This window comes from Crocodylus siamensis, chromosome 7 (genome assembly GCF_052110815.1).
Source record: "Crocodylus siamensis isolate JL-2025a chromosome 7, ASM5211081v1, whole genome shotgun sequence".
In the NCBI taxonomy this organism is placed as follows: Eukaryota; Metazoa; Chordata; order Crocodylia; family Crocodylidae; genus Crocodylus; species Crocodylus siamensis.
The window spans coordinates 98,019,070-98,046,682 of record NC_143401.1 but is presented as its reverse complement, the minus strand read 5'-3'; the positions used below and the strand labels follow the sequence as shown (position 1 = coordinate 98,046,682).

The 27,613-nt window shown below is 70.5% G+C and overlaps 3 protein-coding genes across 14 annotated transcripts in view; all 3 read left to right on the top strand.

Moving 5' to 3' along the window:
* The window catches only part of HPSE2 (heparanase 2 (inactive)), a 138,955-nt gene extending 126,013 nt beyond the window's left edge, over positions 1 to 12,942 (top strand). For 6 of the 11 annotated variants that reach the window (XM_090058787.1, XM_090058786.1, XM_090058791.1 and 3 more), the window contains 6 exons: positions 4,847 to 4,944; positions 7,291 to 7,397; positions 8,046 to 8,160; positions 11,738 to 11,883; positions 12,019 to 12,165; positions 12,254 to 12,942. In XM_090058787.1, coding sequence (XP_089914913.1) covers positions 4,847 to 4,944; positions 7,291 to 7,397; positions 8,046 to 8,160; positions 11,738 to 11,883; positions 12,019 to 12,165; positions 12,254 to 12,931 — 1,291 coding nt within the window. In that variant the 3' untranslated portion in view covers positions 12,932 to 12,942. Of the gene's footprint in view, positions 1 to 4,846; positions 4,945 to 7,290; positions 7,398 to 8,045; positions 8,161 to 11,737; positions 11,884 to 12,018; positions 12,166 to 12,253 lie in introns of those variants that run through there. The other 5 variants (XM_090058788.1, XM_090058798.1, XR_016443676.1 and 2 more) reach the window with 3 other exon arrangements.
* Positions 12,943 to 13,058: 116 nt separating this feature from the next.
* On the top strand, positions 13,059 to 20,709 carry HPS1 (HPS1 biogenesis of lysosomal organelles complex 3 subunit 1). 2 transcript variants are annotated; one of them, XM_090058802.1, is made up of 17 exons: positions 13,059 to 13,733; positions 13,829 to 13,971; positions 14,603 to 14,711; positions 14,814 to 14,974; positions 15,050 to 15,152; positions 15,232 to 15,327; positions 15,457 to 15,532; positions 15,693 to 15,760; positions 16,684 to 16,845; positions 16,914 to 17,093; positions 18,313 to 18,380; positions 18,499 to 18,624; positions 18,866 to 18,931; positions 19,341 to 19,485; positions 19,616 to 19,729; positions 19,870 to 19,952; positions 20,351 to 20,709. In XM_090058802.1, the coding sequence occupies exons 1-17, from the start codon at positions 13,224 to 13,226 to the stop codon at positions 20,511 to 20,513; spliced, it is 2,373 nt and encodes a 790-aa protein (XP_089914928.1). In that variant the 5' UTR covers positions 13,059 to 13,223; the 3' UTR covers positions 20,514 to 20,709. The 2 variants fall into 2 exon arrangements, 1 of the variants encoding a protein (XP_089914928.1); XR_016443677.1 differs by lacking the exon at positions 20,351 to 20,709 and having other exon boundaries at positions 19,345 to 19,485.
* PYROXD2 (pyridine nucleotide-disulphide oxidoreductase domain 2) lies at positions 20,646 to 26,643 on the top strand. The gene is made up of 17 exons (XM_090058736.1): positions 20,646 to 20,669; positions 20,846 to 21,341; positions 21,479 to 21,498; positions 21,726 to 21,819; positions 21,905 to 21,978; positions 22,177 to 22,323; positions 22,447 to 22,600; positions 22,694 to 22,755; positions 22,856 to 22,953; positions 23,319 to 23,460; positions 23,764 to 23,898; positions 24,080 to 24,152; positions 24,250 to 24,406; positions 24,542 to 24,696; positions 24,774 to 24,880; positions 25,161 to 25,281; positions 25,500 to 26,643. The coding sequence occupies exons 1-17, from the start codon at positions 20,646 to 20,648 to the stop codon at positions 25,568 to 25,570; spliced, it is 2,130 nt and encodes a 709-aa protein (XP_089914862.1). The 3' UTR covers positions 25,571 to 26,643.
* Positions 26,644 to 27,613: the final 970 nt, after the last annotated feature.

Sequence of the window (27,613 nt, the reverse complement as noted above, 5' to 3'; positions counted from 1 at the left end):
TGGCTCCCTTCATTAACGACCCTCAGAGGCTAATGGTCCCAAACAGCTAATTGCAGGGCTCTGGGGAAGGCTTGCAAGATCCAGAAGCAAACGGGGCTGCGAGGCGCAGCCAGGCTCCTTTGCGGCTCCGGTGCCGCGCGTGGCCGTGTCCCCACGTGCACCTCAGCCCCGCGTAGTCCTGGGGCTACGTGGCACAGCAGGAGCCTCTTGCACACGCAGAGCAGTGTGAGCTCAGTGCGAACAAGGCCTTCTCCACTGCAGCGGGTTGCTCTGTCCACGCCAGCCCTCACCCGTGACCACGACAGGCGATGCTCAGCCTTTTGCTTCAAGCCCCAGCTGCCGGAGTCAGGTGCCCGTGCAGAAGGCCCAGCTCCCCTGTTGGAGCCGAGGGCTCGGCTGAGGAGCAGAGTGCAGCACGCAGGTGAAACGGCCCCAAGCATCTGGTTTAAACCCCATGGAGCATTTGGCCCAGCTGCGGTGGGTCGGCAGTGCCAGCCGGAGGGGGCGAGTGCCTGCGGCTGCAGCTTCGGCAGCTGGCCTGGGCGGGATAATCTGATTTCCTACCAAGGGGATTTTTCCATGAAAAGCGCCTGTTTTCCCACAGAAAATTTCATTCTTTTTCATCAAACTAGTTTGGCCCCGGACTCAAAAATGTCAGTGGGAAAATGTCAGCATTGGAGTTTTTGGCAGAAATGTCCCTAGGCAAAGAGGACTTGGAGCAGCTGCCTGTCTCCGGCTCTGCGGTTTCCCGGAGAGGGGGCACCGCTCCCCAGCTCTGCCGGGCCGGCGGGAGCAGCCGGGGCCTCGTGCTCACTGCGGGCAGCCAGGCCCAGGACTCGGCTCGGCCCCCCCATGCCAGCCATGGAGAAAGTGGCTGTCTGCACCCTCCTGGCTCCAGGACTTTCCTTCTCCACCTCCCTTGTGCCCTCGTCCTGAGGGGCTTTGGGACCTGGTGTGAGCCAGTATTAGTGGGCCCATCTGCTCCCATCAGAGCCCACGCTTGGGCTTCAGCTTCACCAGCCGGGCCCGGGTTTCATGGCCACACTACCATGTCTGCACCGGAGCTGCAGACACAGCGGTTTGGAGGGCGATGCGAGGAGTGGAACAGGACACGTACAGCACGGCTGCAAAGCGCGGTCCAGATGCACAGCCACGTACGGCACCAGAAGGAAAGCCTGGATTCCTGCATGGTCAGTGGACTGGGAGCATGGCAGGGTCTGGTGGGCAGGGAAGAGAAACCCAGGCCCTCCTGCCACTGGCTCTGTGTGGCCTTCGGCATGTCCTGCCCCGCTGTGTGCCCTCGTGGCCCACGTCGAATGGGGGCAGCGATACTTCCACCAGGAAAAACACATGGCTCTCCCGTGATCTTTGCCCATGTGTCCCCAGGAGCCAGTGTCTGCAGTCCCGCTCGCCCTCGCTCTCTTCGTGCAGGGGGCATCATTTCGCGGGCTGGCTCCAGGGGTGTGGATGGCGCAGACAGGCTCCCCAGAGCAGCGGGCAGAAAGGCCTTTCCTGAGCATGGCGGGTAGCTCGCTGGGCCACTTTCTGCCTGTGCCCTGGCTTGGCAGTGGCCACCGCAGTAATGTCCAAACGTGGGACGTGCCAGCTGCAGGAGCCCACCATGGCCCACAGCTGGCAGTCCCCTTCGTGCTGCCCAGATCGCGCGCACCACACGTCAGCCTTCCCGTGGCCTCTGCGCTGGCAGGGCGGCTTTGGCGCCGGCTCGTCTGCTCACTGCAGACATCAGCCACGGGCTCGTTCTCGTCTCCGCTGACGGCCTGTCCCGGAGCCAGGCACCCCTCCAAGAGCGCGTTATCTGCTGCTGCGAGACGTGCCGCTGCACCTCTCTTGGCTGACGGCTCGGGCTTTTCCTTCCTGCATTCATCACGGGCTCCTCGGCTCTGGGGTGCGGGGTCAAGCTGGCCTCGTGCTTCTCATCCCATCCCTTTTAGCTGCAAGCCCTCGGAGACCGTCTCAAGGAGCAGCTCTGTCCTGCATCCATCTCTGCTGGCTCTTGGCCAGTGCTGCCTCCGTCTGGGCTGGTTTCTACCCCGCACTGCTTTTGCCCCGAGCCACTGGACTGGTTTTGTGCGATGCCAGGAGTCGTGGGTGCAGCGCGGGCACCTCGCTGACCGCTGCAGGACTGCAGCTGCTGACCAAAGGCTCCAACGCGCCGAGCACCCTCTGCCCAGCACTTCCTCCTCCTGGCCGCAGAGAAGCAGGCCTGGGCCATGCCATGGTGCCCAGCACCTCCATGCTGCATGCCCAGACCATCTCTCTCTGCAGCCATGCTGAGTAGACGCCGTGGATCCCGGGAGAGGCTGCAAAGCATGGTGCCGATGCCCAGTCCTCCCCTGCTGCAGGCTGCCTGCGGCCACGCTGCTTTCATGAGCGCACGGCCCTCGCACCCGTGGCACACTGCACCCAGCACCCTTTCCCCTGCTCCAAAGGCTGCTCCAGCGCTGGCGTCCAGGGCACGCCATCCTTGGAAGGACAGCAACGGCTTGGAGAGCTTGGAGAGAGGAAAGCTTGTGCACCCCCTGCCCCAGAGCCTGAGCCCCCGCAGCCACTTCGCTGGGATTTATGACGCCCCCCAGCCCGGGGTCCCTGCTGCAGCGGGTGGCAGCGCAAGACGTACAAGCAGCCGCCACAACTCCCGTGGCGTCGTCTGCTCCGTCTGCACCCCAGCAAAGCATGCCACACCGTGAATCCTCCGCCGTGGCCCTGCATGCGGCTCCTTCGAGGAGTCCGGATGTTAAGGCTGCCTGTTTCTTGTTCCCCTCTGATCTCTTGGTTACCCCCCTCACTGTGAGGCTGAATAAATCCCCTTCCTCCTCAGCACTGATCCTTCCAGAGATTTGCCCAGAGACTCTCCTTGCCGGCATGTGGCCAAACCAGACCCACTTCTCTCCTTCCACCTCCCGATAGCATGGGAGATGGGCTCCTGCCTCTCTCTGATGCCCAGCACCAAGGGCAGGAGTCACGGGGCATGCGCGGCGCTGCAGGAAGGGGGCCAGGCCCCCCGATGGGACAACCCGGCCTCTGCAGCTCGAAAACCCGTGGGTGCTTCGGAGCTGCAGCCGTTACGAATCCACGTTGGCCACGGCCTCGCCTTGCACCTGGGCTCTTTGCATCCTCCTTGATCCACATGGCTGTCGAGCACGTTGGGACCTCCTGATATCCATGCACCTGCCGCCCTCCTGCCCTCCACCGCTCTTGCTTTCCACCCTACAGAAGAAACGTCTGGTGTCTCTTGGCCCCAGCCCCACCTGCTATTCAGGACGCCGCGGCTCCTGCGTGGCCAGGGACTCGGTGGCACAGACGTGGCAGAGCTGAGTGGTGTGTGAAGACCATCGCTATCACTGTACTTGCAGTCTCTTGATAGCAGGAAGGCCAGGCATGCTGGAAGCTCCCCCTGCACTGGAGGGCTTGGAGGGGACCCAGCGCAGCTCGTTTCAAGGGGAGCAGAGGAGTGAGCAAGGAAGGACAAGGGGAGGCATCCCAGCCTGCTCCCTCCTGCGGAAAGACCTGCAGCTTCTGCGGACGGGTCTCAGTCACCTTGGGACCCACCAGGCAGCCCTGCTAAAGATCCCCCTCGAGTTGAGGCTTGCCCTCCAGGCATGGGCTGGGGCTGCCCTGTGCATCTGTGGGGCACCGGTGCCCTTCTTGCAGGGGAAGTGCAGCTCCCAGGGACACGTGCGGTGCTCCTATATCCTCTGTCCCCGCCGCCCTCAGTGCCTGGAAGCAGGTGGCCCAGGCTGCTCCGTGCTCCCCACATGTGGCTCAGTGTCCGGGCTTCCCCCGGGCTCCGTTGCATCCTTCCAGCCTGCTGCCCATGCCCAGGGCACAGAGGGCAGAGCTGTCCCCAGAAGTCCCTTGGTCGCCTGGCCCTGCCCTGTCTCCTTCACTGGCTCTGTGGCACGTCTGTCATTGTGCACGTCGCTACCGGGTGTTTGGAGTGAGCCGGTCACTAGCCGTCGTGGGAGGGAAGTCTCTCTGTGTGCAGCTGGAGCTCACCCAGGTGCCGAAGGCGATTACAAGTTGTGCTCAACTTCCCCCCGTGCCTGGAAGGCCTGGGGATGCCAGCAACGAGGGGCAAGAGCAGTCTTGGATACCCAGCAAGAGAGCCTGCTCTCTCCCTGCAGAAGGGGAAGTCCCCTGGACACTGCCCGGCACGTCAGGACAGATCATTTCTAACGAGGCCTTTACTTCTCTGCAGTCTTGTTCTGCATGAGAAACATCAGCCGCCCAGGACAGGGGCTGGAGCCCACCACAGCCCTGGCCGCACCGGAGAGCCCGGCAGGCAGCTCCTGGGGCTGGAGGACTCTTGCCCCCAGCATCTTTGTAGTGGGAGCATCGGGCTCTGATGCTCCTTTGTCCCAGGGTCACAGCCCCTTCCACCCCCAGTGCCCTGCTAGGGTTTGGGGTGCCACGGGGGACCGTGCAGGATGACCCCAAGGCAGCTGGGCTTCTCCCGGCTGCATGATCTGTGTGCATTCACTGCCTGCCCTATCCCCAGCACCCCGCCGCTTGCTGCAGGCATGAAGATGCTTGAGGTAGGTGCAGCCGAGCAAGCGTGGACACGAGTGCCCCGGGGGCCTGTGGCCTGCCAGGGAGGTGTGTGGACGTCGCGGCTCCATGGGCACCCTGGTGAGTAATCAATCTCAGACTCGGCCCTGGCAGCACCGACAGTGGCACGGCACCAAGCACCTCTGTGGGGGTCTGCGCGGTGAGGGCAGCAGGGCAAGCTCCTTCACAGAGGACCAGGTGCCAGGGTGAGGGGCAGTAGCTGCCAGCTCACCGGGGTAGACCCTACCTGATTCTTGCCTTCTCGTTGTCCTTCCAGTTACTACATTGACAGCCGCGTGGCCAAAGTGACGGACTTCCTGAAAACGCGCCTGCTGGACACGCTTTCCGACCAGATCAGGAAGATCCAGAAAGTGCGTGAGTGTGAGGGGGCCGGGACGGGCGAGGGGCACCATGTCTCGCAGGGGCATGGCCAGATCTTCTGGACGCAGCATGTCGGGGCTGGAGTTAGCAGGCAGCAGTGGGAGAGGCAGGGGCTTGGCCACGGGGCTTTGTGTCTGCTGCTGCCCACGGCCTGCGGGGCTCTCGGCTGTCACGCGGCCAGCGGGGAAGGGAGCCGTGGGGCTGGTGCAGGCCTGCGGGGTCGGATCAGCCCAGACAAACCCATCGGCTGACCTCTTGGTAAAACTGCCAGCACCACACGAGACATCCGTGTGAACCTGCCACGCATGGAGCAGGGAAACCACAGCAGCCACCGTCCTGCTTCTGTGAACAGTTACTAATGTACGATCAAGAGATGCCAGAGAAAGGCCGTGCCCCGATACAGAGGAAGGCAAAACCCTCCGGTCTGCACCCGTCTGCATGCAGGGCTGGGCTGCGGGGCAAGTGTCTGGGCACTGCACAGGGCACGGATGTCAGGACCGGGGTTGGACGTGGTTACAGGAGCACGTGGGGAGGGGGTGAGAAGCATTTTGGGGGACAGGAACCATTGGGGAGCAATGGGGAACGTAAGCACGGCTCTGACCCCCCTGGCTCTCGGCCACCGAGAAGAGGCGTGGGGGCTGGCTGCAGCACGGCGGCCGTGTCCACACAGGCGCCGCCGACGCTGGCAGCCGTGTCACAAGGCGGGAGCTGCTGCCTAACCCCGTCCCTCAGCCGGGCTCGGCGGCCTGCCCGGAGCACTGTGCGGACGCGACGCTGGTCTCAGCTCGGGGGTGGGCACCGCCATGGGCACGAGATGCTGCCCTGAAGCCACATAGCGCAGAGGGCCCTCGCTGCTCACCGGTGAAGGGGACCCGTGGGGGTCCCTGCCCTGCTCCCAGCGGGTGCCGCGAGCCAAGCTGTGGCTCTCACGTCTGCCGCTGAAGCAATTCTCCCTGGGCGCGAAGAACCGCAGTGGTTTCCTCCCTGGGGCTGGTGTTTTGACTGCCTTATAAAACCCAGCTGCTGTCAGCTCGCGGCGCAGGGGCCCACTGCTCTGCGTGGCTTGCGCCGCTGGCAGACAGCTGAGGCTGGGGCGCGCTCGAGGCAGCACCGGGGCCGCGGAGCAGCTGCGCGTCCTGCAGCCGGAGGAGGGGTCCCAGCATGTCCCTGCCCGGGGGGCCATGGGGAGCCTGCAGCTGGGCCTTGTCTATGGGAGCGCAGGGCCTGGCCGAGGCAGGGAGCGCGGTCACCACCCTTGTGCCCACAGTTTCGGATGCCCGCGCGAGGCAGGGGGTCCTGGGCAGGTGCAGGAAGGGGCTCGTGTCTCTGCCTGGAAGGCTGCAAAGGCCCATGGTAGGGTTGGGCAGGGCCAGGGCACGGGCGAGCTGGAGCACAGCCCTCAGGGTGTCGGGGCTGGGCTGGGGATGGGGGCATAGGGACACCCCGAGGGGCCAGCGTCTGTTGCAGAGGGTGTTCCCAGGCTCTGTGTCCTCTGCCCCCCCCCCCCAGCTGGGCTGGGCATAGGTGCTAGGGCAGGTGGGGCTGACCTCTGACCTCTGCCAGGGCCGAAAGCCTCGGGGAGCCCCGGAGCAGCGCGGCTGGGGCCGGGGAGACTGGGAACGCGGTGCTGGGCGCTAATGGTCTCCAGCTTGGGCTGCAGAGCGTGCATCCTGCCGGCGCTGATTGCAGCAGCTGGGCTTGTCCACTCTCCTGTTTTATTGCTTCCTCTCTGACGCAGGAAGGTGGCGGCTTAGATAATTATCGGCAGCGCGCCAGCACCTCGGGGGCTGCCGGCAGAGATGCTGACGCGCCGGCTGTGGTGGGGGGGCTTTAACCTCTTGGTGGGATCCCAAAGCTTCCCAGTGGCCTTCACACGGGGGCCCGCCTGCCCAGCCACGGGGCACAGGGCACAGGCCCAGGGACACGAATGCTCCGGGCAGCTCTCGGTCTGGCCTAGAGAAGGAGAAGGTTGGGCCCAGGGCATGGGGTGGGGGTGGCACCTGCCTGCATCCCTGTCGCTTGTGCTCAGAATGATGCACTCGGGCACCTGGCGCAGCTCCCTGCACCCTGGGCCTGGCACCGCTTCCCTTCGGGGACGTGGCTGCAGCAGCCACGGGAGTTGCAGAGAGGCGACAGGCCCCCCCAGGCCAGGAGAAGGCACGGGGCAGCCACCACACTGGTGTCCGGTGAGAGCGGGGGTCCTTGTGGTCCGTGCTGGGCAGGCATCGGGGGCACTGGGAAGAAGGGGCCCCGCAGTACCCAGCGGAGGGGTCTCTCGCCCCATGACGCACTGCTCTGGCCGAGCCCGGGCTCAGGCACTCTCCTCCATCCCACACGCAGGTTGTGAACGTCTACACGCCTGGGAAGAGGATCTGGCTGGAAGGCGTCGGGGCCAGCTCCACAGGAGCCATGACCAACCTCTCGGACTCCTTCGCAGCCGGGTTCCTGTGAGTCAGTGCAGCCGGGCTGGGCACCGGGGCCGTCCAGAGCTGGAGTCGCTCTGGATTCACAGCAGGGCTCTGGGGTGGGATCCAGCTCCCGTCCAGGGCTGCCCGGGGTGTGGCATGGCACATGGATGCCATTGCACAGCTCCGCTGCGTAGCTCTGGTGCTGGCTGCGAGAGCTGGAGGCTTAGAGCACACTCCCATCTCCGGAGCGAGTTGTGGGGCTGTGGCTATGGGCTCCTGAGGTCCAAGGGTGCTGGGTGCAGTGGTGGGGGACACTAATGAGGAAGTGCATGCATGTGCATGCATGCACGGTGCTTCCGGTCCTATGCAGGGGGAGAAAGGAGGAGTGGTATGGAAGAGTGCAGCGTGCGTGCGAGGTGTGCACAGGGCCGTGTGCAGTGGGACGGGCTGGCATGTATGCCTGGCATGGGGGGCAGAGGTGACAGGCTGTGTGTGTGCAGGCGGTGCCGGGCGTCCCGTCTGCAGGACATGCTGAGATCCCGCAGTTCGTCCGCCGTGGCACAATGGCGTGCCAGTCCCGGCCTCTGCCTCGCTGGTCCCCGGGACCCCAGTGCCGAGCCCCGCTGGGGGCATCCCGCTGCCTGGGGAGCTCTTGGCCCAGCCCGACGTGGCTCTGTCCCCATCCAGGTGGCTGAACACCCTGGGGATGCTGGCGCACCAGGGCATCGACGTGGTGATGCGGCACTCGTTCTTCGACCACGGGCACAACCACCTCGTGGACCAGAACTTCAACCCGCTGCCGGTAGGTGTGCCCAGGCGCCGCCCGACCCGCGCCCCCATCTCCGCCATCCACCTCCTCCCCGCTTTGCAGCCGGGTGGATTTCCCCTTCCCTTTGCTCCTGCCAGTTAGTAAATCAGAGAGATAAGTGCTTGTCTTCTTTGCCCTTGACCCGCTTCGCAGACTCTTGGCTTCACCACAAAACAATCCTGTGTGCAGCCGCGGATCCGTTTCTCCTTGTGGCCTGTTTGAACTCGGCTTGGAAATGAATTTTTCCAGATCTGTTTCTTTCAATGCTAATAGGAGACATTAGTTAATGTCAAACACAACATGTTGAAAGCAGATGGGGGCGCGTTACCTCTGGAGCCGAGACTTCAGCCGAAGCAGAGCCGGGGCGCGCGGCACGGGCCGGGGCGCCGCCGCCGGGGGGGGGCACGGTGGGGCCTGCCCGGGGCCGGGTCGCCCGCCGGGCGCGTGAGGAGCCGCGGGCGGGCGCGGAGCCCCGTGTAACCCCGCCTGCAGCGGAGCAGGTTTTCTTTTCATCTTTCCTCGGGCTCGTAAATCCTGCCCCGCGTGAGCGCATCCCGCTGCAAGGCATTTACGAGGCTGGTCCCGGTGCCGGCGGCCGACCCCGCCGGGGGGGGCAAGCCAGCCGGCTCCGTCCCCGGGGCCTGGGCAGGGCCTTGCCCGGCTGCCCCGCTGCTCCGCGGCCAGAGCCGCCGCCCCCCCCGGCGGGGCAGCAGCAGTAAAGCCCCCGGCTCCCGGGCGGGGGCTGCAGGGGTGAGGGCCCGGAGCCGCACCGCGCATCAGCGAGGACAGGCCCCGCGCCGCCGGCTCAGCGCGTGCCCGTGCCCGTGCCCCCGTGGGAGCGGCCGGGAGATGAAAGCGGCCGCGCCGGGAAACGCGATCCCCGCGACGGAGACGTTTCCGCCGCCGGCGGCTGGGCCCGGGCCCGCGGGTGCTGAGAGAAGGGCGCATCCGCCGCGGCGTCAGCCCGGCTGTCGGCGCCCCGAGCTCCCCCCGTGCAGCCGCGCCCGCGTCCTGCCCGCCTGGTCCTGCTGCCCGCCGGGCCGGGCCGGGCCGCTTGTGCCGCTCCGCTGCGGCGGGCAGGAGCGGAGCAGGAGGCGCGGCCCCCGCCGGCTCCCGGGGCGGCGCGGACCCTTCCCCGGTGCCCGGGGCTCGAGACGGGAGGACCGAGCACGGGGCCGTGGCCCTGGGGGGCATGCGGCTGAGTGCCGGGCGCTGCTGGGACCCCCGTGCCCGTCCCCGGGGCAGGCTGAGAAAACCCGGCTGCCTCCAGCGCGGCGCCTGGCGCGGCGCCGGCGGGCCCGGGGCGGCGTCCTGCGGCCTGCCCCGGACGGGTCCGGCTGGACGCCCGGCTCCGGCCTCTGGCCTCGCACGCCAGCGCCCCGGGCGCGGCGGCAGAGCGGAGCTGCCGGCTCCCGCCTACCCGGCGAGGCAAGCGCCCGCGCCCGGTCCGTGAGGGCAGCTTTCCTTCCGGCAGCCGCGCTTGTGGCGAGCCGCGGTCCCCGCCGCTCCGTGCAGGGGGGCTGGCTCCTCCCTGGCGGCTCCTCTGGCACCTCCGGCCTTGGGCTTGCACACGGGAGCCGCCAAGAGGCTGGAGACGTCGGCAGCCCTTGGCGGGGTGGAGGGTGCCTCTGCACTGACCCATGGTGCGGACTGGATGTGCCCGATTTGGCTGGGAACACGAAGCATTTCCTTGAAAACCCCCAAAGCTCCCTGCCCCCGCCCCGTGGCTCCGGGGCCCTGGAGTCGGTGTCATCCGGGGCAGAAACACGACGGGCCGGGGCGGCGGCCCTGCGGGGGGGTGCGGGCCCCGCGCGGCGGAGACAGGCAGACGCTGCGGTTCTCCCCCGCCAGCGGCGCTGAAACCGGCTTTCCGCACCCGGGCGCGAGGCGGTGGCGGGACCTGTCCGTCCCGGTGGAGCCGCGCCCCGCGCTGCCCGGAGTCCTGCTGCCGCCTGCCGTCGGGGCCGCCTTGTCTTTCCCCGAGCACTGGGGGCTGCGGGGGCCCGGGCCGGGGCTGCTTCCGTGCCCCTTGCTGCCTGCAGCCGGCCACTGCCGCTCCGTGCCTGCCCGGCTCGTCGGGCACGGCCCTCCACGCGCGGTCTCGGCTCGTGTGCTTTGCTTTGCTTTGCTTTGCTTTGCACGGCGTGGGCAAGGCTGAGCCCTCAAAACGGCCGGTGACACTCAGGCCCCGGGAAGTTCCCTGCCCGGGCCTGTCTGAACGCACGGGCCGCGCGCGAGCCCCTTCCCTGCCAGGCCCCCGCCCCCGGACCCCAGCCGCTCCCCAGCCCCGCTTCTGCCGGACACGGCTGGGATCCCCGGGGCGGCGGGACGGGCTCGCACGGGCGAGGACCAGTGCAGGGCCCGGCTCGGCTCGTGCCCCACGCCCGGTCCAGCAGCACGCGGCTGCTCCGTCTGCCTGCGGCCCGCCACGGGAGCCGAGGTCCCGTCCCGCGCACGCGACGTGGGGAGGGAGCCGGTGCTGGGCACCGCATGGGGCCGTGGCAGCTTAGCACGTTTGCCCAGCGGCTGCCCCGTGCCCGCAGCTCAGCCCTTCCCCGCCTGCCCCACACCCGCGCACGAGGTGACATGCCCTTGCCCCGGGCGCAGCCCGGCCTGCCACCAGCGAGGTGCTGCCCCGCTCCCGGCGTCCGGCGGGCTCGCGCTGCACGGGAGGCGCCGGCTCGGGCCCGGCGGAGCGGCACTGCCCCGGGGGAAGGGGGTGGGCGGGGGGCCAGGCCCCGTGCAGCCTCCACCCGTTCGGGGCCCGCGGTGTCTTCCAGGCAGGCCGGGCTCCTCGGCGGGACAGGCTGCCTGCCCCGCCGCGTCCCGGGCCCGGGCCCGGCGAGGCGACGACAAGGGCTGCTCCGAGCTGCAGGATGCTCCCGCAGCCTCGCTCGTCCCGCGATGACGGCCCTGCCCCAGGGTCTCTTGGAAGTGGGACGAGATCCTGGGCTGGAGCTGGGAGCCGGCTGCAGCGGCCGAGGGTCTCGCACCCCAGCAGGGCTTTAGGCAACGGCGGGAGTCACGGGGAGGCCGGACTGGGGACGCACCAGACGAGGCCGGCCGAGGGGGCGCGCAGCCCGGGGGGCGAGGTGGGATGTGGGCAGCCGGCTGCCGCCCAACGCGGCCTGCACGCGGGCCCGGAGACATGGAGCCAGCTCGAGAGACCAGGGGCTTCTTAGGCCTCTGGCTCCAAATCAGGATGTTTTCCCCCCGAACTGAGAGCATGCTGCGGTAACCCCTCCTGCTTCCCCGGGTGTTTGCAAGCCAGGGCTGGGCACACAACCCCCCGGGCCAGCGTCACCGTGGCGGGGTGGCTGCGGGGGTCCCTGGGCCGTAGGATGGGCCCGTGTCCGTGTCCGTGGGAGCTGCCTGTAAGGGCGGGGGCAGGCGCCACATGTGCCTGAGCCAGTGGGTGGGGGAGGATCCCAGGCGGACCGGGATCGCGCCGCAGGGAGCACACCCCTCGTGCCCGCTCGGGGGTCCTGGCAGCAGAGGAGACCCAGGCCCCTGCCGGCCCCGGCCGGCGCCACGGGCTGCCCCCACAGCCCGCGTGTCCTCTCGCCCGCAGGATTACTGGGTCTCGCTCCTCTACAAGCGGCTGGTGGGGCCCAAGGTGCTGGCGGTGCACGTGGCGGGGCTGCAGAGGAAGCCGCGGCCCGGCCGGGTCATCCGGGACAAGCTCCGCATCTACGCGCACTGCGCCAGCTCCCGCACGTGAGCCCGGGCAGGCCGAGGGGCGGAGGGGGTCGCCCGGGCAGCGCCGGGAGGGGCCGCCCGCAGGGCCCCGGCTCCCTGCCCCGCGCCCGGGCCCGGGCCGGGCCCCCCATGCCTGCTCTCCCTCCCCCGCAGCCACAGCTACGTCCGAGGCTCCATCACCCTCTTCATCATCAACCTGCACCGGTCCCGCAAGAAAATCAAGCTGGCGGGGACGCTGCGGGACAAGACGGTGCACCAGTACCTGCTGCAGCCCCACGGCCAGGACGGGCTGCACTCGCGGTGAGTGCGGGGGGCCGGGGCCGAGCACCGCCCGCACCGGGCTCGCGGCCTGCCGCGGCGGCCCGCTCACGCCGGCTCTCGGCGGCAGGTCGGTGCAGCTCAACGGGCAGCTGCTGGCGATGGTGGACGACGGGACGCTGCCCGAGCTGCGGCCGCGGCCCCTGCGCGCCGGCCGGCCCCTGGTCATCCCGCCGCTGACCATGAGCTTCTACGTGGTGAAGAACGTGAACGCCCTGGCCTGCCGGCACCGGTAGCTCTGCCCGCCCGGGCCCTCCGGAGCGGGGCAGACGGCCGGCCTGAGCTCCGGGACGGGACAGCTGGAGCCCCCCGGCCACGTGCGGCTGGTGGCGAGCCCGACGGGCGGACACGCGGGGCGAGCCGTGGGGACGGCGAGGAGCCGGCTCCCTGCTCCGCTGTCCGTGCCGCAGCTCCCGGGGCGGCCCGGCTGGTCGGGGCCAGCCCTGCAGCGGCGGGCGGGGGTCCCTTCTCGGCCTGCCCGTGGGGCAGCCCCATTCCCAGCTGCCCGGGCCGTGCAGGGGGCCCCGGCGCCCGCAACCAGCTCACGGGAGCAGTGGGGCCCGGGGGGGCCTGCGCCCGCGGGGAGCTGCCGGCGGGGCGACGCCGGCGGACGGGCAGGACGGACGGAGCTGCCGCCGGCAGCGGGAGCCCGGGGCTCGCCCGGCCTGTCCCCGCGGCTCCGGCCTGGCGCCGGGGAGCTGCTGCACGGGCCGCGCGCGCGGCGGTCGCTGGAGATGTTAATTATTAAATTATATTTCCCGAAGGACTTGCAGCCGGGGGGGCGGGCGCGAACGCGTCGGTCCCGCACACATGTGACGGCGGCGGGGGCCGGCGGGGCCGCTCGTCCCTAATAAAGGTGGCTGCTCAACCGCGCCTGGCGTCGTCTGTGCGCCGCCCCGCGCCGCCCCCGGGTCCCGCCGAGCCGGCGCGCACGTGCGGCCGCAGCCGGGGCCGGCCGCGGGGGCCGGCAGCTGGGCGGGGCGGGGCCGGGCGGGGCGGGGCGGGGCCGGGCGCGTGACGTGTGGGGGCGGGGCCGTCACATGCGCGGGGCAGGAAGCGGCGCGGAGCTGGGCGGGGCCGGGGCTCGGGCGGGACCCCCTACCTCTTCTGGCACGCGGGGAAGCGGAGGCGGGACCTCCCCGGGCGGGGGGCACGGGCAGGACCCCTCCCGCAGGCGGGGCGCTCCCGCGCTGCCCTGCACCCCCCGCGCCCGGCAGCCGCCGCGGGCCCTTGGGGGCACGTGCCCCCCCGACCTTGCCCCGATGCGGTGCGTGCTGGTGGCCAGCGCGGGGGCCGAGGTGCTCTTCTACTGGGCCGACGAAGCCTTCGCCCGCAGCCTGCGCCAGCGCCATGGCCCCGGGGCGGCCCAGGCGGGCGCAGGCCCCAGGGGCCCCCCCAGCCCCGCGCCCCCCGAGCCGGCAGCCGAGGACACCCTCAACACGCTGCTGGCGCCCATCATCATCTCCTGCGCCGCGCTGCTGGACCGCCTGGGCGACACCTACACCTGCTTCACGGCCGAGGGCGGGCACCACCTCTACGTGCTGCAGACGGTAACAGCGCGGCACCAGGACGGGGGGCTGCGGCACGGGGAGCCCCCCCGCGGCTCCCGGCCTGACCCCGGTGCCCCCCAAACTGCCCAGTGCAGTTCGGTGACTGCCTGTACATCGCGGTGAGCGGGGACGGCACGGAGGCCGAGGACGACCTGCGCAGGACGCTGTACGTGCTGCGGCGCCTGGTCGAGGTGCACTTCGGGCTGGTCACCCTCGACGCCCACCTGCTGCGCAAGGAGTGAGTGCGGCACTGGCGCCAGGCTCGGGGATGCAGGGGCCATTCCTGGGCCTGCCGCTGTCCTCGTCCTGTAGACCCGCGGGCTCGCGTCCAGCCCGGCCCCGTCCAAACCAGCCTGGATGAGCGCCGTGTCCAACACAGCCCCCAGCATCGCCCCTGGGATACAGGGGGCTGTGGCTGCCAACGTCCTGCTGCTGCCAGGGGGTCGTGGGCACTGCAGAGAGCCCAGGCCGAGGCTGTGCCCCTGCCTCAGAGGAAGGGGAAACCTCCCAGTGCAAACCAGTCTGAGCAGGGGGAAATCCCTTCCTGCCTCAGTGTAGCATCAACCCCGCTGTGGTGGGGGGGTTTGTCCCCAAGGGCCGAGAGCAGCCACGAGTGACACGGGCTGGCGTGGGTCTCCCATCCCTTTGGCTACAGAAATGGCTGTGCCAGCTCAGCAGGCCAGAGGCTGGGGCTAGATCACCGACTCGAGCTGCGGGCGGGATCAGCCCTTCTCGCCCCAGTCCTGTAACCGTCCAGCCCAGAGGACCTGGGCCTGTTCCTCCTCTCCCGGCGGGCAGCGGGGGCCCCGGGGCCGCGGGGGGTGGGAGCGCCAGCCCACGGCTCCGGCTCACTGCTGCTGCGCTCGCAGGCTGCGGCCGGCGGACTCGGAGCAGCGCAGCCGCGTGTGGGCCCTGCTGCGGGGGCTGCTCCAGACCTACATCCGCCTGCGGGACGAGGACCAGAGCTTCGCTGCAGAGGTGCGTGCTGGGGCACGGGTCTGGGCCCGGCGCAGAGCCGCCTGCAGAGCTCGGCGCGCGCGCGGGGGCCGGGGCTCCAGGGTGTGACGCCGTCTCCCGCAGGCGGTGGAGCGGCTGATCCACCCGCAGCTGTGCGAGCAGTGCATCGAGGTCCTGGAGCGCCAGGTGGTGCAGCACATCAACCACAGCGCGGAGCGCGGCGGCGCCGAGGTGGCCCACGCCTTTCTGCTGGTGCACACCAAGCTGCTGGCCTTCTACTCCAGGTGAGCCTGGCCCGGCACGGCCCGGCCCGCTCCGGGTCCCCGCACACGGCTCTGACACGCGTGGTCTCCCTGCAGCCGCAATGCCAGCTCCATCCGCCCGGCTGACCTGCTGGCCCTCATCCTCGTCGTGCAGGACCTGTTCCCCAGCCGCAGCGGGGAGGAGGAGCCCGCCTCCCAGGTACCACCCGTGGGCCCAGCCGGGGGGGCAGATGTCTGCCCTCGGCCCCCTCTGAGCTGCTCTCGTGCTCTTTTTGCAGCCCGCAACAGGAGGCCTGACTCCCCCGAGGCCGAAGAGCAGCGAGAGCATCCCTGTGCAGAGCCTTGGAGCCGCCGGGACAAAGGCAGGGGAGCAGGTGCGTGCAGCCCCCCAGCTCTGGAGGCCAGGGTGTGGGGGGGATCCTGCCGTAGCTCCTGCAACCCCAGGGGTGCCTGGATGGTGCCCTGGGGCACCGGGTCCCACTCAGGCAGCCTCCCCTTTGCAGGAGGGGAACGGCGATGACCTCTCCGCAGCCGAGGAGTTCTACACGCCCCAGCCCTCGCCTGGCGGCCGCAGCTCAGGTCAGGCCTGAGCAGCAGCGCGGGCTGAGGGAGCCCTGGGTTTGGGGCTCGGAGCCGAGTCTCTGCGTGTCGCAGTGCCCACCCTGTGTTGCCCCTTCCCCCGGGGCCTGGTGGCGCTGGCCTGGCTGCAGCTGCTGCCCCTTTGATCTGTCGCCTGCAGGAAGCGAGAGCTGGTCGGAGAGCATCGAGCTGCCGAGCTCGGCGGAGGCGGATGCTGCGGACGTCCAGGTGAGTTTGGCTCCTGCTATGTTGAGGCCCTGCACGCTGCCTTGGGACATGTTGGGGGCCTGCTCCCACCCCACCCTCAGCCCCCAGCAGCTCTCCGGGTTCCCCTTTCTTGCCTCCCCTTCCCCAGAGCTCCTTCCACCCCTTCAGGATGGTCCTTGGGCTCCCTGTCCCCCAGTCTTCAGCCACCTTCCACCCCACGGGCACAGCCTGCTCCTGCAAATATCCCTGCAGCTGCAGAACCCCCCCGCAGGGAGAGCCCTGGGTGCAGGCATGGAAATCGCAGGCTCCCGGAGCCGTGGGGCTGGCAAGCAGCTGTGGGGTTGCATCTAGTCCAGCCCCGGCCTGAGGCGGGATCAGCCCCATCCAAACCAGCCTGCACAAACTCCACGTGTGACCTCGGAGCCACACGACCGTCGCCTCTGCCCCCAGGGGAGCAGGGGGGCCGCGGCTGCCAACGTCCTGCTGCTGCCAAGGGGGTCGCGGGCGCTGCAGAGAGCCCAGGCCCAGGCCATGCCCCCGCTGCAGAGACAGGCAAAACCTCCCAGTGTGACCAGTCTGAGCAGGGGGGAAATCCTTTCCTGCACCAGTGCAGCGTGGGGCTGAGACCCTCCCGCCAGGACCCTGCGGGGTCGGTGCCACAGCAGCATTGGCACAGCCCAGCCCCATCCCCAGCCTGGGCTGCAGCAACACCAGCGCCTTGGGGGAGGATTAAGCCCCTCGACACGTGGAGCCCCAAGCAGGGGAAGGGGCAGCCAACAGAGGTTGAGGCCCTGTCCTGTGGCTGCTTCAGGGCCCAGGTTGCAAGATGCCCATCGAACCAGCTGTGTGTGGGTCCCCAAGGGTCAAGGGCAGCCGAATGTGACATGGGCTGGGGGGTCTCCGGTTTGTGCAGCTCTCACCCAGGCCCTTCTCTCACCCTGCAGATGGCAGAGGACTCGCTCCAGGCCCTGGCACCCCACAACGCCTCCAACCCCCGGAGGATCTTCCTGGACACCAACCTGCGGGAGGGCTACTGCCCCATGCTGCCCCACACCATGCACTGCCTACTGCTCTGGCCTGGCATCTGCCTCGTGCTGCTGGCCAAGGTGAGTCGTCGCCAGGGCCGGGTCCGTGTACACGCCGGCGCACGCTGAGTCCCCTCTGTCCCCCGCAGGGCCCCAGCACGCCCGTCGCCCTGACCCTGTCCCAGCTGCTGGATGGGCTCCTGGTGCTGGAGAAGAAGCTGCGGGAGGGCCCGGGCGTGGTGCCCAGCCCCCGGTCCCACCTGCTCCTGGGCGAGCTGCGGCCTCACATGGACAAGTTCGTGAAGAAGCTGGGTGGGCCGGGCACCCAGGTGAGGGGCCGGGGCAGGAGGGGACGTCGGAGCCGCCCTGTGCTGGGTCAGACCCGGGTCCCTCTCGCCCAGTCCCTGGTGTCATGGGGGCAGAGCAGCGCCTGGACGGGAGAGCGACTAGGGCCGCGCAGGGATTTCCCTGCTCCTCTCTCCCCTGCAGCCTCCAGCGCTTCAGGGCTGGGACCTTCTGATTCCTTCCCACACTCAGTAGCGACTGATGCCCCTTTCTTCCGAGCATGTGTCCACGCCCCTGTGAATCTGGCTGAGCTCTCGGCTCCCCCCACCCCTGGGGCCCACGAGCCCCACATTTTCATGCCACGCTAGGGGAAGACGAGTTGCCTGGTGTTCGCTGTAAACTGCCGGCCTGCCCGTTTCACGTAGCGCCTGGGTGGTGGGCACGAGGGACGAGGACTGCCTGGGGTGGGAGGCTGGGGGCAGGGGCCCGGCACCGCAGAGCAGAGGATATGAACCAGTGGCTTGACGGGGCGGCAAAAGTGAGTTTAGTTTGGAAATCCAGACAAACTTCTTTGCCGTCAGAGCGGGGAAGCCGTGGGGGAGATGCCAGGGAAGGGGGAACTTTGTCATGGAGGTGTCAGGAGAGGCTGGACAAGTGCTGGGTGGGTGATCCGGGTGCAGCGATACCCATGCGGTGCTGTGGGGTGTCCTGGGCCCCTGGGCTGTGCTGTTTGCACCCCCTTTTCTGCCCTGTGTGGGTGTTGGGGGGCGGTGTTAAGCCTCCCATGAGGCACTGGTTGTGCTGTGGCTAGGGCTGGGGCTGGCCCGCGCCAACGCTCCTCCTGGCACCAACCCCGCAAGGTCCTGGCGGGAGGGTTTTGCCCCTCTGCTGACCAATGCTATACTTGGGGTCCAGTGAGTGTGGGCTGGCAGGGTTTGCCTCCCCCCGTAGCAGGGGGCATGGCCCTCTACTAGGACAGACCTGAGTGTACGTTGGCATTTCATAGAAGCCGGACACTGGTGGCCACAGTCCCCCTGCTCTCCCTGTGGCAGGTCCAGGCGCGGTGCCAGTTGTCAGGGCCAGCAGTGCTTTTATAAAGAGTTTTTAGATGCTGGGTTTGTCTGGGCTGGTTTGGACGGGGCTGATCCTGCCCCAGGCAGAGCTGGGCTGGATGTGACCCCGCAGCTCCCTGCCTGCCCCGGGGTGCTGGGACTCTGCAGTACTGGGCTCTGACCTGCTTGTCCGCCCGTCTGTCCCCTCTAGCTGCAGAGCGCCTGGCTGGAGTTCAAGAGCAAAGCCTTCTCTCGCCACGAGCCCGCCAGCTCCCAGCAGTGAGTGTGGGGGGGGCAGCGAGCCCCCGTGGGCCCGGAGACCCGTGGTGGTTGTCACAAGCTGCTGTGGCCGCAGCTCTGTGCTGGTCTCTGACCCGTCTCCCCCCCCCCCCCCCAGGCTTCTGCAGGCGCTGGGGGGCGTGCGGCGCCAGCTCTGCTCCCTCTACCGCCAGTTCTTCCTGAGCCCCCCAGCCGCCCCCGGCCTGCCGCAGGGCCTGCTGGACCGGGCGCAGCGCCTGCTGCAGTGAGTGAACGGGGCTGGGCTGGGGCTGGAGGTGGCGGCCGCTGCTTCCCTGCGTGGGGCTGCGGTGCCGTGAGCTGCCAGGGTCTGTCATGGGGCTGGAGCTGGGTTGGCCCCATCCGCCCCAGGCAGCCGGGAGCGGCGCTGCCTGGTCTTCGTGCAGGGGCATCCGTTGCCCCCACGGGCATCCTAGCAGAGCAGGGTGGGCACATCCCTGTCCCCCTCGCGGCCTGTTCCCCGGCAGGGAGAAGTTGCTGGACTGGAAGGACTTCTTGCTGGTCAAGAGCCGGCGCAACGTCACCATGGTCTCATATCCGAGCTGGGCTGGCGGGTGTGGAGGGGCAGGGAGCTCCCCCAGGACACCGTGGGGTTGGGAGAAGGCAGGCGCATGGGCCTGGAGCCGGCTGCTCTGGGCGGCCTGCCCAGCTCGGGCACCCAGCGCCTGCTGGGGCCGTGGAGCAGCCCCTGGGCGCTGAGCCTGGGCTGGGTCTGGCTGTGAGCAGCAGAGGCCTGTGGGCAGGGGGCTCGGGGGCTCCCAGTGGTGGGTGCTGAGCTTCGGGGTGGGGCAGGCTACTGGTATTTGATGCCCCGTGGGCCTGGCCTGGTGCCCCCAATGGCCTGTCCCCCAAGGGGCTCTGGGGCGCTCTGTGCCAGGAGGGTTGGGGGGGTGCACGCCTGCCTTGGGCCTATTGCCGTCGAGCATCCTTAACCCACCCCACGTACCTGGAGGACTTCCCCGGGCTGGTGCACTTCATCTACGTGGACCGCGCGGCTGGGCAGATGGTGGCCCCCTCGCTCGGCGTGGCCGAGAAAGCTGCCTCGGAGCTGGGCCGGGGCGAGCTGCCCGCCTTCATCAAGAGCAAGGTACCGGGTGCGGGGCTGGGAGCCGTGAAGGCAGGGGAGGGGGCAAAGGACCCTTGCGGGGCTCTACTAGCCTAGCTGGGCTGGGAGCAGGGCAGGGGAGCCGAGGTCTCCAGCGCCTGTGTCTCCCTAGGTCTGGTCCCTGATCGCGCTGGCGCGGCGCTACCTGCAGAAGGGCTACACCACGCTGGTTCTGCGGGACGGCGACTACTACTGCTCCTCCTTCCTCTGGTTCGAGAACGAGCTGGTACGTGGCGGGGGCTTCCCCGGGGTCCGCTTTGCTCCTGGCAGCCAGGACAGGGAGGGCCAGGACCAGCCCTGCCTGGGGCATCGCAGCCCTCCTGTCCTGGCCCCTCACCCCAGCCCTGCCCCGCCCCGCCCCGCCAGGGCTACAAGCTGGAGGTGATGGAGGTCCCGGTGCTCTCTGACGACTCTGCTCCCATCGGGATGCTGACGGGCGACTACTACAGGTGAGCCCAGGGCCGTCCTGCTCCCGGTGCGAGCCAGGCTGGCCCGGGTGGGGGGAGCCACTGGCAGGGTCCCCCTCGCCTCCTGGGGGTGGGGGCTCTGGGACCTGCGGGCCTTGCTGGCTGGAGCAGCCTCGGCGCTGGGAGCAGGACATGGGGCAGGGAGCGAGCTGCATCCCTGTTGCTCTGATGGCGGCTGGGAGCCCGCCACGGAGCCAGGACTTGGACCCAGGTGCCTGGGGCCCCATCTAACTGGGGAAGGGGGGACGGGAACCCATATGCAGGCCTGGGGGGAGACACCACGTGCCATCCTGGATCGCGGTCTGGCCTGAAAGGGGGCAGGGGGCCCTGGCACCCACCGGGGGGGCTGCCCCGCTCCCTGACCCACGCGGCTCCCCCAGGAAGCTGCTGCGCTACTACAGCAAGAACCAGCAGGCCGAGGCGGTGAAGTGCTACGAGCTGCTGACGCTGCACCTGGGCGTCCTGCCCCCCGAGGTGGTGGTGCAGCAGGCTGCCGACCTGGCCCAGCGCCTCTGGGAGCCCTCCCGCATCCCGCTGCTCTGAGCCGGGTCCTGCGGCTCCCGCAGCACCGCACCCCCGCCACGGGCCTGTCCCCGGATCGGGGCCCGCGGCATCCGTCCCGCTGCCCCCAGCCCTGGAGCCCTCCCCGGCTGCCGGGCCCTGGCGTGGTTGGGGATGGCGGAGGCCACGCTGTGCTGGGTGGGTCCATCGGTGCCTTGATTAAAGCTGCTGCAACTGGTTAGTGTGACGTGCCGGCTGGTTTCTCCTCCCCGGGGCCGGGGCTTGGGCCCTGCCAGGACCCGCCGGGGAGCTGGGAGAAGGCCCCTTCGTCGGGGGGCTGGGACTCTGCTCCCCGTCGACCTGAGCCCGTGTAGCCTGGGGCAGGCCCTGTCCTGGCCATCAGCGAAGTGCTGGCAGGTGAATGGAAGCAGGATTCGGGCGGCCCAGCCCCAAGGGGCTGCGGCAGGTACCCCTGGACCCTGCGTTCGAGGCGGGTGCTGGCAGGGCTGGATGTGGGCATCCCCTCCCGGCCTCGCTTCCTAGCGCTCCTGCGCGCAGCCCAGCTGCTCCGTGCGCTGCAGAAGGCAGGCGGGGCCTGGAGCCGCAGGCCCGTGACGTCGCCAGCGGCTGGGGGCCGCATCCGGCGGTCGGCCCGTCCGTGCCCAGGCACCGCCTCGTGCGAACTGCTGATGAGGAGACAAAGTCCAGCCCTGCAGCCGCAGCCCCTGCCTGGAGCAGAGATGGCAGCCAGGCTCGGCCGGAGGCTGGGCACGGCCCGCGCCGCCTTGGGGCTGCCGAGCCGGCGCCTGGCGCATCCCGGGGCCCGGGCCCAGCTGCAGCCAGAGTACGACGCCGTGGTGATCGGCGCAGGTAGCAGGGCTGGACCACGTGTGATCCCAGCACTGCGTTGCCTGCTGGCGAGACTGGCACCAGCTACTGGGGGTGGTGCAGGTGGAGGGTGCAAAACAGTGCCCCAGGGCTCCTCTCACCCCCCCGTCTCCTTGCAGGGCACAACGGGCTGGTTGCCGTGAGTACCGAGTGGCAAGGCCTCTGCCCTGGGTGCAGCCAGGTCGAGCCTGGCGTGGGGGGAGGCGTTGGGGCAGTTCTCTGGCTGCAGCGCTTGGGTGGGGAGAGCCCTGGGGGTCTCCGTAGGGCACCTGAAGGCTGGCAGGGCAGGGCAGGGCAGGGGAGTGACGTGCAGGTGTGGGCCAAGGGCTTGGGGGTGTCACGGGGCGACTCTGGGGTGCCCGGCAGGCCGCCTACCTGCAGAAGTCGGGGGTGCGGACGGCCGTGCTGGAGCGACGCCACGTGCTGGGGGGTGCTGCAGTCACGGAGGAGATCATCCCAGGTACCCCCGCCACTGCCCTGCTGCCCCAGCCCAGGTGGGGCTTGGCCAAGCGCTGACCCCTGCACCCCCTGGCTTCACCTTTCAGGCTTCAAGTTCTCCCGAGCCTCCTACCTGCTCAGCCTGCTGCGGCCGCAGATCTACAAGGACCTGGAGCTGCAGGTACCTCCTGCCTCGGCGCAGCCCTCTGGGGCGATCTGGTCCCCCTGCATCCGCTGGGCTGTAAGAGCCTGGGGCCGTAATTCCCAGGTGCCCCAATCCTGGGTCACGACAGCCCCCTGCACCCAGGGCCACAACCCCCACTGCCCCCTCCAGCTCGGCGGTGACACAGGTCGCAGCCGTGGTGCCCATCCCTTGCAGAGGCACGGCCTGAGGCTGCACCCCCGCGACCCCTACTCCTTCACCCCCATGCTGGAGGCCTGCAGCCCCCCGCGCTCGCTCCTGCTGGGGCACAACGTGGCGGAGACGCAGCGCCGAATTGCCCAGTTCTCCCCCCGGGACGCTGAGGTAGGGGAGCGCCGCGGCGGGGACGCACCCCACCCCACCCCCCGCCGGGCAGGGCAAGACCTAGACCTCGGCCTGAGGCTTGCTGCCTGGCTCCATCGCCCCCTCGCCCTGCCTCCGTCCTAGGCCTTCCCCCGCTACGAGGCCTTCATGAGCCGCTTGGTGTCGGCCATCGACCCCCTGCTGGACGCGCCCCCCCTGGACCCCGCCGCGCTCGGCCACGGCCCCCCCCGGCAGCGCCTCGGCGCCCTGCGCAGCCTCTGGCCCCTGCTGCGGGCCGGTGAGTCTGGGGGCACCGCGGGAGCCCGTTCTTGGGGCCCGGGGCTGCCAGTCGCCCCCGTCCCCTGGGTCTCAGGGCTGTCTCCTCCCCCAGGGCTGGTGCTGGGCAAGCAGCTGCCCCAGTCCTACCAGGTGCTCACGGCCCCCATTTCCAAGGTCAGTGACACAGGCGTGCGCCGGGGCCTGGAGCTGGCTGCGTGCAGCCCCGTGCCCGCTGTGCCTGGGGTCCCTGACCTGGCCGCGCTCCCCCCTCCAGGTCCTGGACCAGTGGTTCGAGTCTGAGCCCTTGAAGGCAACGCTGGCGACCGACGCGGTGATCGGCGCTATGGCCAGTCCACACACGCCGGGCAGCGGGTATGGGCCTGGGCCCCTGGGACAACACGAGCAGGGGAGCTGGAGGGGAGTCCTGGGGTGCAGAGGTGCGCTGCTGCCCCCGTGTCACAGCAGAGGGGCCTGGGTGGTGCCCTGGGAGGTCTTGTCTCTGCCGTGGGCATGATGCCAAACCAGGAAACCCCGACTTCGTGCTGGGTTTCTGCACCTGCTCCCCTGGGCTGTGCAAACAGAGCTGGGGCAACTGCAAGGGGACGCCTGTGTACTGGGTCTCTGCTGAAGTGCTGGGTGCTCGGTGCTGCAGCTCCCGCTCCGTCCCCCCACAAGCCCTGCTGCACTGCAGGCTGGTGCCGCCTGGCCCCGGTCAGCTCTGTCCCCTTCGTGCCCAGGTACGTGCTGCTGCACCACGTGATGGGCGAGCTGCAGGGGCAGCAGGGCGCCTGGGCCTACGTGGCCGGCGGCATGGGAGCGCTGTCCCACGCCATCGCCTGCGCGGCCGCTGCCCACGGGGCACACATCTTCACCGAGAAGGTGCTCGCGACCCCCCGCCCCTGCCGGAAACAGTGAGCTCGGCTCTGGGGAGCAGCCCCGCTGGGCCCCCGCCCATCCCCTCGTCCGGGTGCTGCTGCGAGAGGGCGCCCAGATGCTGCGGTGAGGGGTGCTGGGCTGGGACGGAGAATGGAGGCGGCAGCATCCCCACGGGACCCGCTTACCAGAGCCCGGGTCGAGGGGCTGCAGGGTGGCCCCCTGTGCAGGATGGGCTGGGGCACCGGGCTCTGCCACAGGAGATGCCCACTGCCACGAGCACTCGGTACTAACCCCCCGTGCCCCCAGCCCGTGGCCCGCGTGCTGGTGGGAGCCAACGGGGCAGCATGCGGCGTGGCGCTGGGGGACGGGACGGAGCTGCGGAGCCGCCTGGTGCTATCCAACGCCTCCCCGCAGCACACCTTCCTGCAGCTCACGCCCCAGGTGAGGCGCCTCGTGGGGCCAGCGACCCCCAGGTGGGACCCGGCGGGCAGCTCCCGGCCCTGGCTCTGCCCCGCTGGGGGTCTCGGACGCGGAGCAAGCTGCCCAGCCCCGGCTCTGCTCCCCCGCGGCCGCGCTCAGCTCTTTTCCAGCCCCACAAACGTGAGCTGGACTCTGCCCCCAGGAGCAGCTGCCGCCGGCGTTTGTCCGGCAGGTCGCCCAGCTGGACACGCGCTCCCCCGTCACCAAGATCAACGGTAGGTGGCTGTCGGGGGGCTCGAGGCCGCAGCCAAGGGGCCGTGCTCCCCACTCCGGCCGCTGGCGTCTCCGTCTCACCGTCCCCGCCGCCCACAGCGGCCGTGGCCCGGCTGCCCAGCTTCCTGGCTGCGCCCACGCTGCGCGATGGGCGCCCGCTGCCCCATCACCAGTGCTCCGTCCACCTCAACTGCGAGGACATGGCTCTGCTCCACCAGGCCTTCGAGGACGCCGGCCAGGGGCAGCCCTCCGCCCGGTAGGGCTGGGGGCTGGAGCTGCCGGCACCGGCAAGAGCCCCGGCTGCGCCCAGGCCGGAGGGCAGGGGAAGAGCGGGGAGGGGAGGAGGGGGCCGTGGGGGCCAACGCGGCTGCACCGCTCACTCCTGCACCAGGCCCGTGATCGAGCTGTGCATCCCGTCGGTGCTGGACCCCTCGCTGGCCCCCCCCGGCTGCCACGTGGTGTCTCTCTTCACCCAGTACACCCCCTACACGCTGGCTGGCGGCCGGCCCTGGGGCGAGCAGGAGCGCGAGGCCTACGCCGACCGGGGTACGGCCGGGGCCCGCGGGGATGCCGAGGCCCAGCCCGCGGGCTCCCCGCTGAGCCGGCGTCCGTCTCTCCCCCAGTGTTTGACTGCGTCGAGGCTTACGCCCCCGGCTTCAAGGCGTCCGTTGTTGGCAGGGACGTGCTGACCCCGCCAGACCTGGAGAGGGTCTTCGGGCTGCCCGGAGGGGTGAGTCAGGGGGCGGGGGGGCATGAGAGCAGCCTGCAGACACCGGGAGGGAAACGCCGGGTCTCCTACCGCAGCGCCATGGCAGGAGGTGGCTGCGAAGTTAGCTCAGGCCGAGTCCTGCCCCGCGGCGCTGGCGCTGGGCTGTGCCAATGCTCCTGCTGGCACCGACCCCGCAGGCTCCAGGCCGGAGGGTCTTGCCAGGCTCTGGGGCCGGGGAGCCCCCGCCTGGCCCCGTGCAGCGGTCCCTGCGCCGGCGCCTGACTCGGCCCCTTGTCTGCAGAACATCTTCCACGGAGCGATGTCGCTGGACCAGCTGTACTTCGCCCGCCCGGTGCCGTCCTACGCGGGCTACAGGTCCCCCGTCCCCGGCCTGTACCTGTGCGGCAGCGGAGCTCACCCTGGTACGCGGCGGGGCGCCGAGCGCTGCGGGTGCCCTGGGTGCAGGCTCCTGCGTCCAGGCGGGGGGCTGGGCACGCGCGGCCCTGCACGGGCGGGCCCTGGTCCACCGCCGCCAGGCTCTGCCCCCTCAGCAGCCGCAGGACCTTCAGCCCGGGGCCGCCGGCTGGGCCTGGCCTGGCACGGGCAGCCCTGCCTGTCTCACCCGCTGCTCTCGCCGCAGGAGGCGGCGTGATGGGAGCCGCGGGCCGCAACGCCGCCGCCGTGGCCCTGCAGGACTTCAAGCAGAAGTGACCACGACCCCGGGCCCTGTCCCGGCCCTGCCCAGCTCCCACGCTCCCCCAGGCCCCTGCTCACCCACGCCTTGGTGGCCCAGGGGCCGTGACGCGCGGGGGGAGAGGTGCAGCCGGGGAACGTGGCCCCATCCTGCGGCTGGACTGTGGGAGGGCTGTGGGGTTTCCTGGTCCCCCATGGCTGGGGGAAGGCAGGGGACTGCTGCATCCCCCCCCTGTGTTGGGGCAGCGTGCCACGGGGACCCCCACACCCGCGTGGCTGCGTGCACCCAGGCACGGGCCGGGGCTGTGGTCAGGGGCCGAAAGCCGCCCCGGGCTCTGCGCTCGGTGCTGCACCCCGGGCTGTAGGAATAAAGGTGGCTGAGCTCAGCAGCCTCGTGCCCGCTCTTCCCTGGTGCGGGGCCGCCTTGCCGCCGGGAGATGCCCCGCACGCTGCACGGGACCGCTGCCCGCGCCTGCCGCTGCCCGGACGGCCAGGAGGAGGCTGGAGGGAGCAGGGCCGCGGGCTCGTTCTCCGGCGTGGCGCGGGCAGCGCAAGGGGCCCCGTCCAGCTGGAGGTGGCCGTGCCTGCGGGGGCTCGGGGGGCGCTACCCCGGGGCAGCACCAGCGCTGGGCGCAGGCACGGGGCTCCCCGGCCTCCGCCCGCACCAGCGCCCTCGCCGCGGGGCCGAGGCGTGTCCTCGTGATGCTGGCGCTCCCCTCGGGCCCGGCGCTGGGGCAGAGGCTCGGGGCCCACCCGGGGAGCGGACAGCCACGGTGCGACGCAGAGTGCTGAGCTCGGGGCTTCGCATGGAGCGCAGCCGGGGGGGGGGCATGCCCAAGGCGTCCTGCTGCACCGGGCAGACCGGCAGCAACGCGGGGAGCGGAGCTCGGCTGTGCCCCGCCGCAGCCGGGGAAGGGCTGGTCACCCATGTGCACAGCGGTGGGCGGAGGCTGGCGCACGCGCCTGGCCCGGGGAGCCGAGCAGAGCCGAGGGCTCCTGCCCAGCTCGGTGGGGGCCAGGGAGAAGCGCCCCCGGCGCGGCCAGGGGAGACGCTCCAGGTCGGCGGGCCCCGCGGCCGCCAGGTGGCGCCATGGAGCCGGCTGCGGGGGCCTTCGCCCCCCCGGGCAGGCGGGTGGGGGGGTGCTGGGCCCCGGCCCTGCTGCGCGGCTTGAGCCGGGGCCTGCGGCTGGAGCACGGCGACCCCAGGGCCCCATCACCCCTGCAGCCTCCGCCCCGGCGTCTGGGAGTGCAAGAGCCCCCGTGGGGCGGTGACGCTGGGAGTGGGGGGTCCCCTCCAGCCCGACCTGGTCGCCCCTGGCTCCCGCAGCGGCGCTGAGCACCCACCTCGTCGCCTGTGCCTGGACCGACTCCCCATGGCCGGGGGGGCCCTGGGGCGCCAAGTGCCGGGGCAGCGCGCTCCTGGGCGCGGGCCACGTCCCGCGGGGGCTTTCCCCCTCGCCCGGCGCCGTCTCCCTCGCACGGCCGGGCTGTTGCCAGGCGCAGCCGCCCCCGCCGCGTCCTGCCTCTCCCCCGGCACGGCTCCTTGCGGGAACTCAGCGCCTCGCCGGGCCCCGCAGCACCCCGTGCCCGGGGCCCTTCCCCTGGGGGCAGCCGTGCCTGCCGGCCCCCGCCCCGACACTTGCTTTTGTCATCTCCCTGCTGTCCCGGGGGCCGCGGTCGTGGGACCCTGTTGCACCCGCCCAGGGCCCGCCTGCTCCCCCCACGGCTGCTCCCGCAGCTCCCAGCAGCCCAGTTGTTGCCCCGGGCTCCCGGCCCAGAGGGCACCGGAGCCAGCCACGCGCCTCCCGTGCCCGTGCGTGGCTGCAGGAGCCCGGCGGCCGGGAAGGCACGTGGGGTGGGGTGGGCTGGGCTGGGACGCCGCCCCCCCGGGAATGCCGGGGCTTCCTGTCTGCAGCCGCCGGCGGTCGCAGGTGCAGGGCGGCCGCAGCCCCCGGAGACCGCCCTGACCCCGGCCTGGCTCCACCACACCCGGGCACCGCCGTCCTGACCCTGCCCCGAGATAGCGACTCCGCGCCCCCCTGGGCTCCGCCGGCTCTGGGC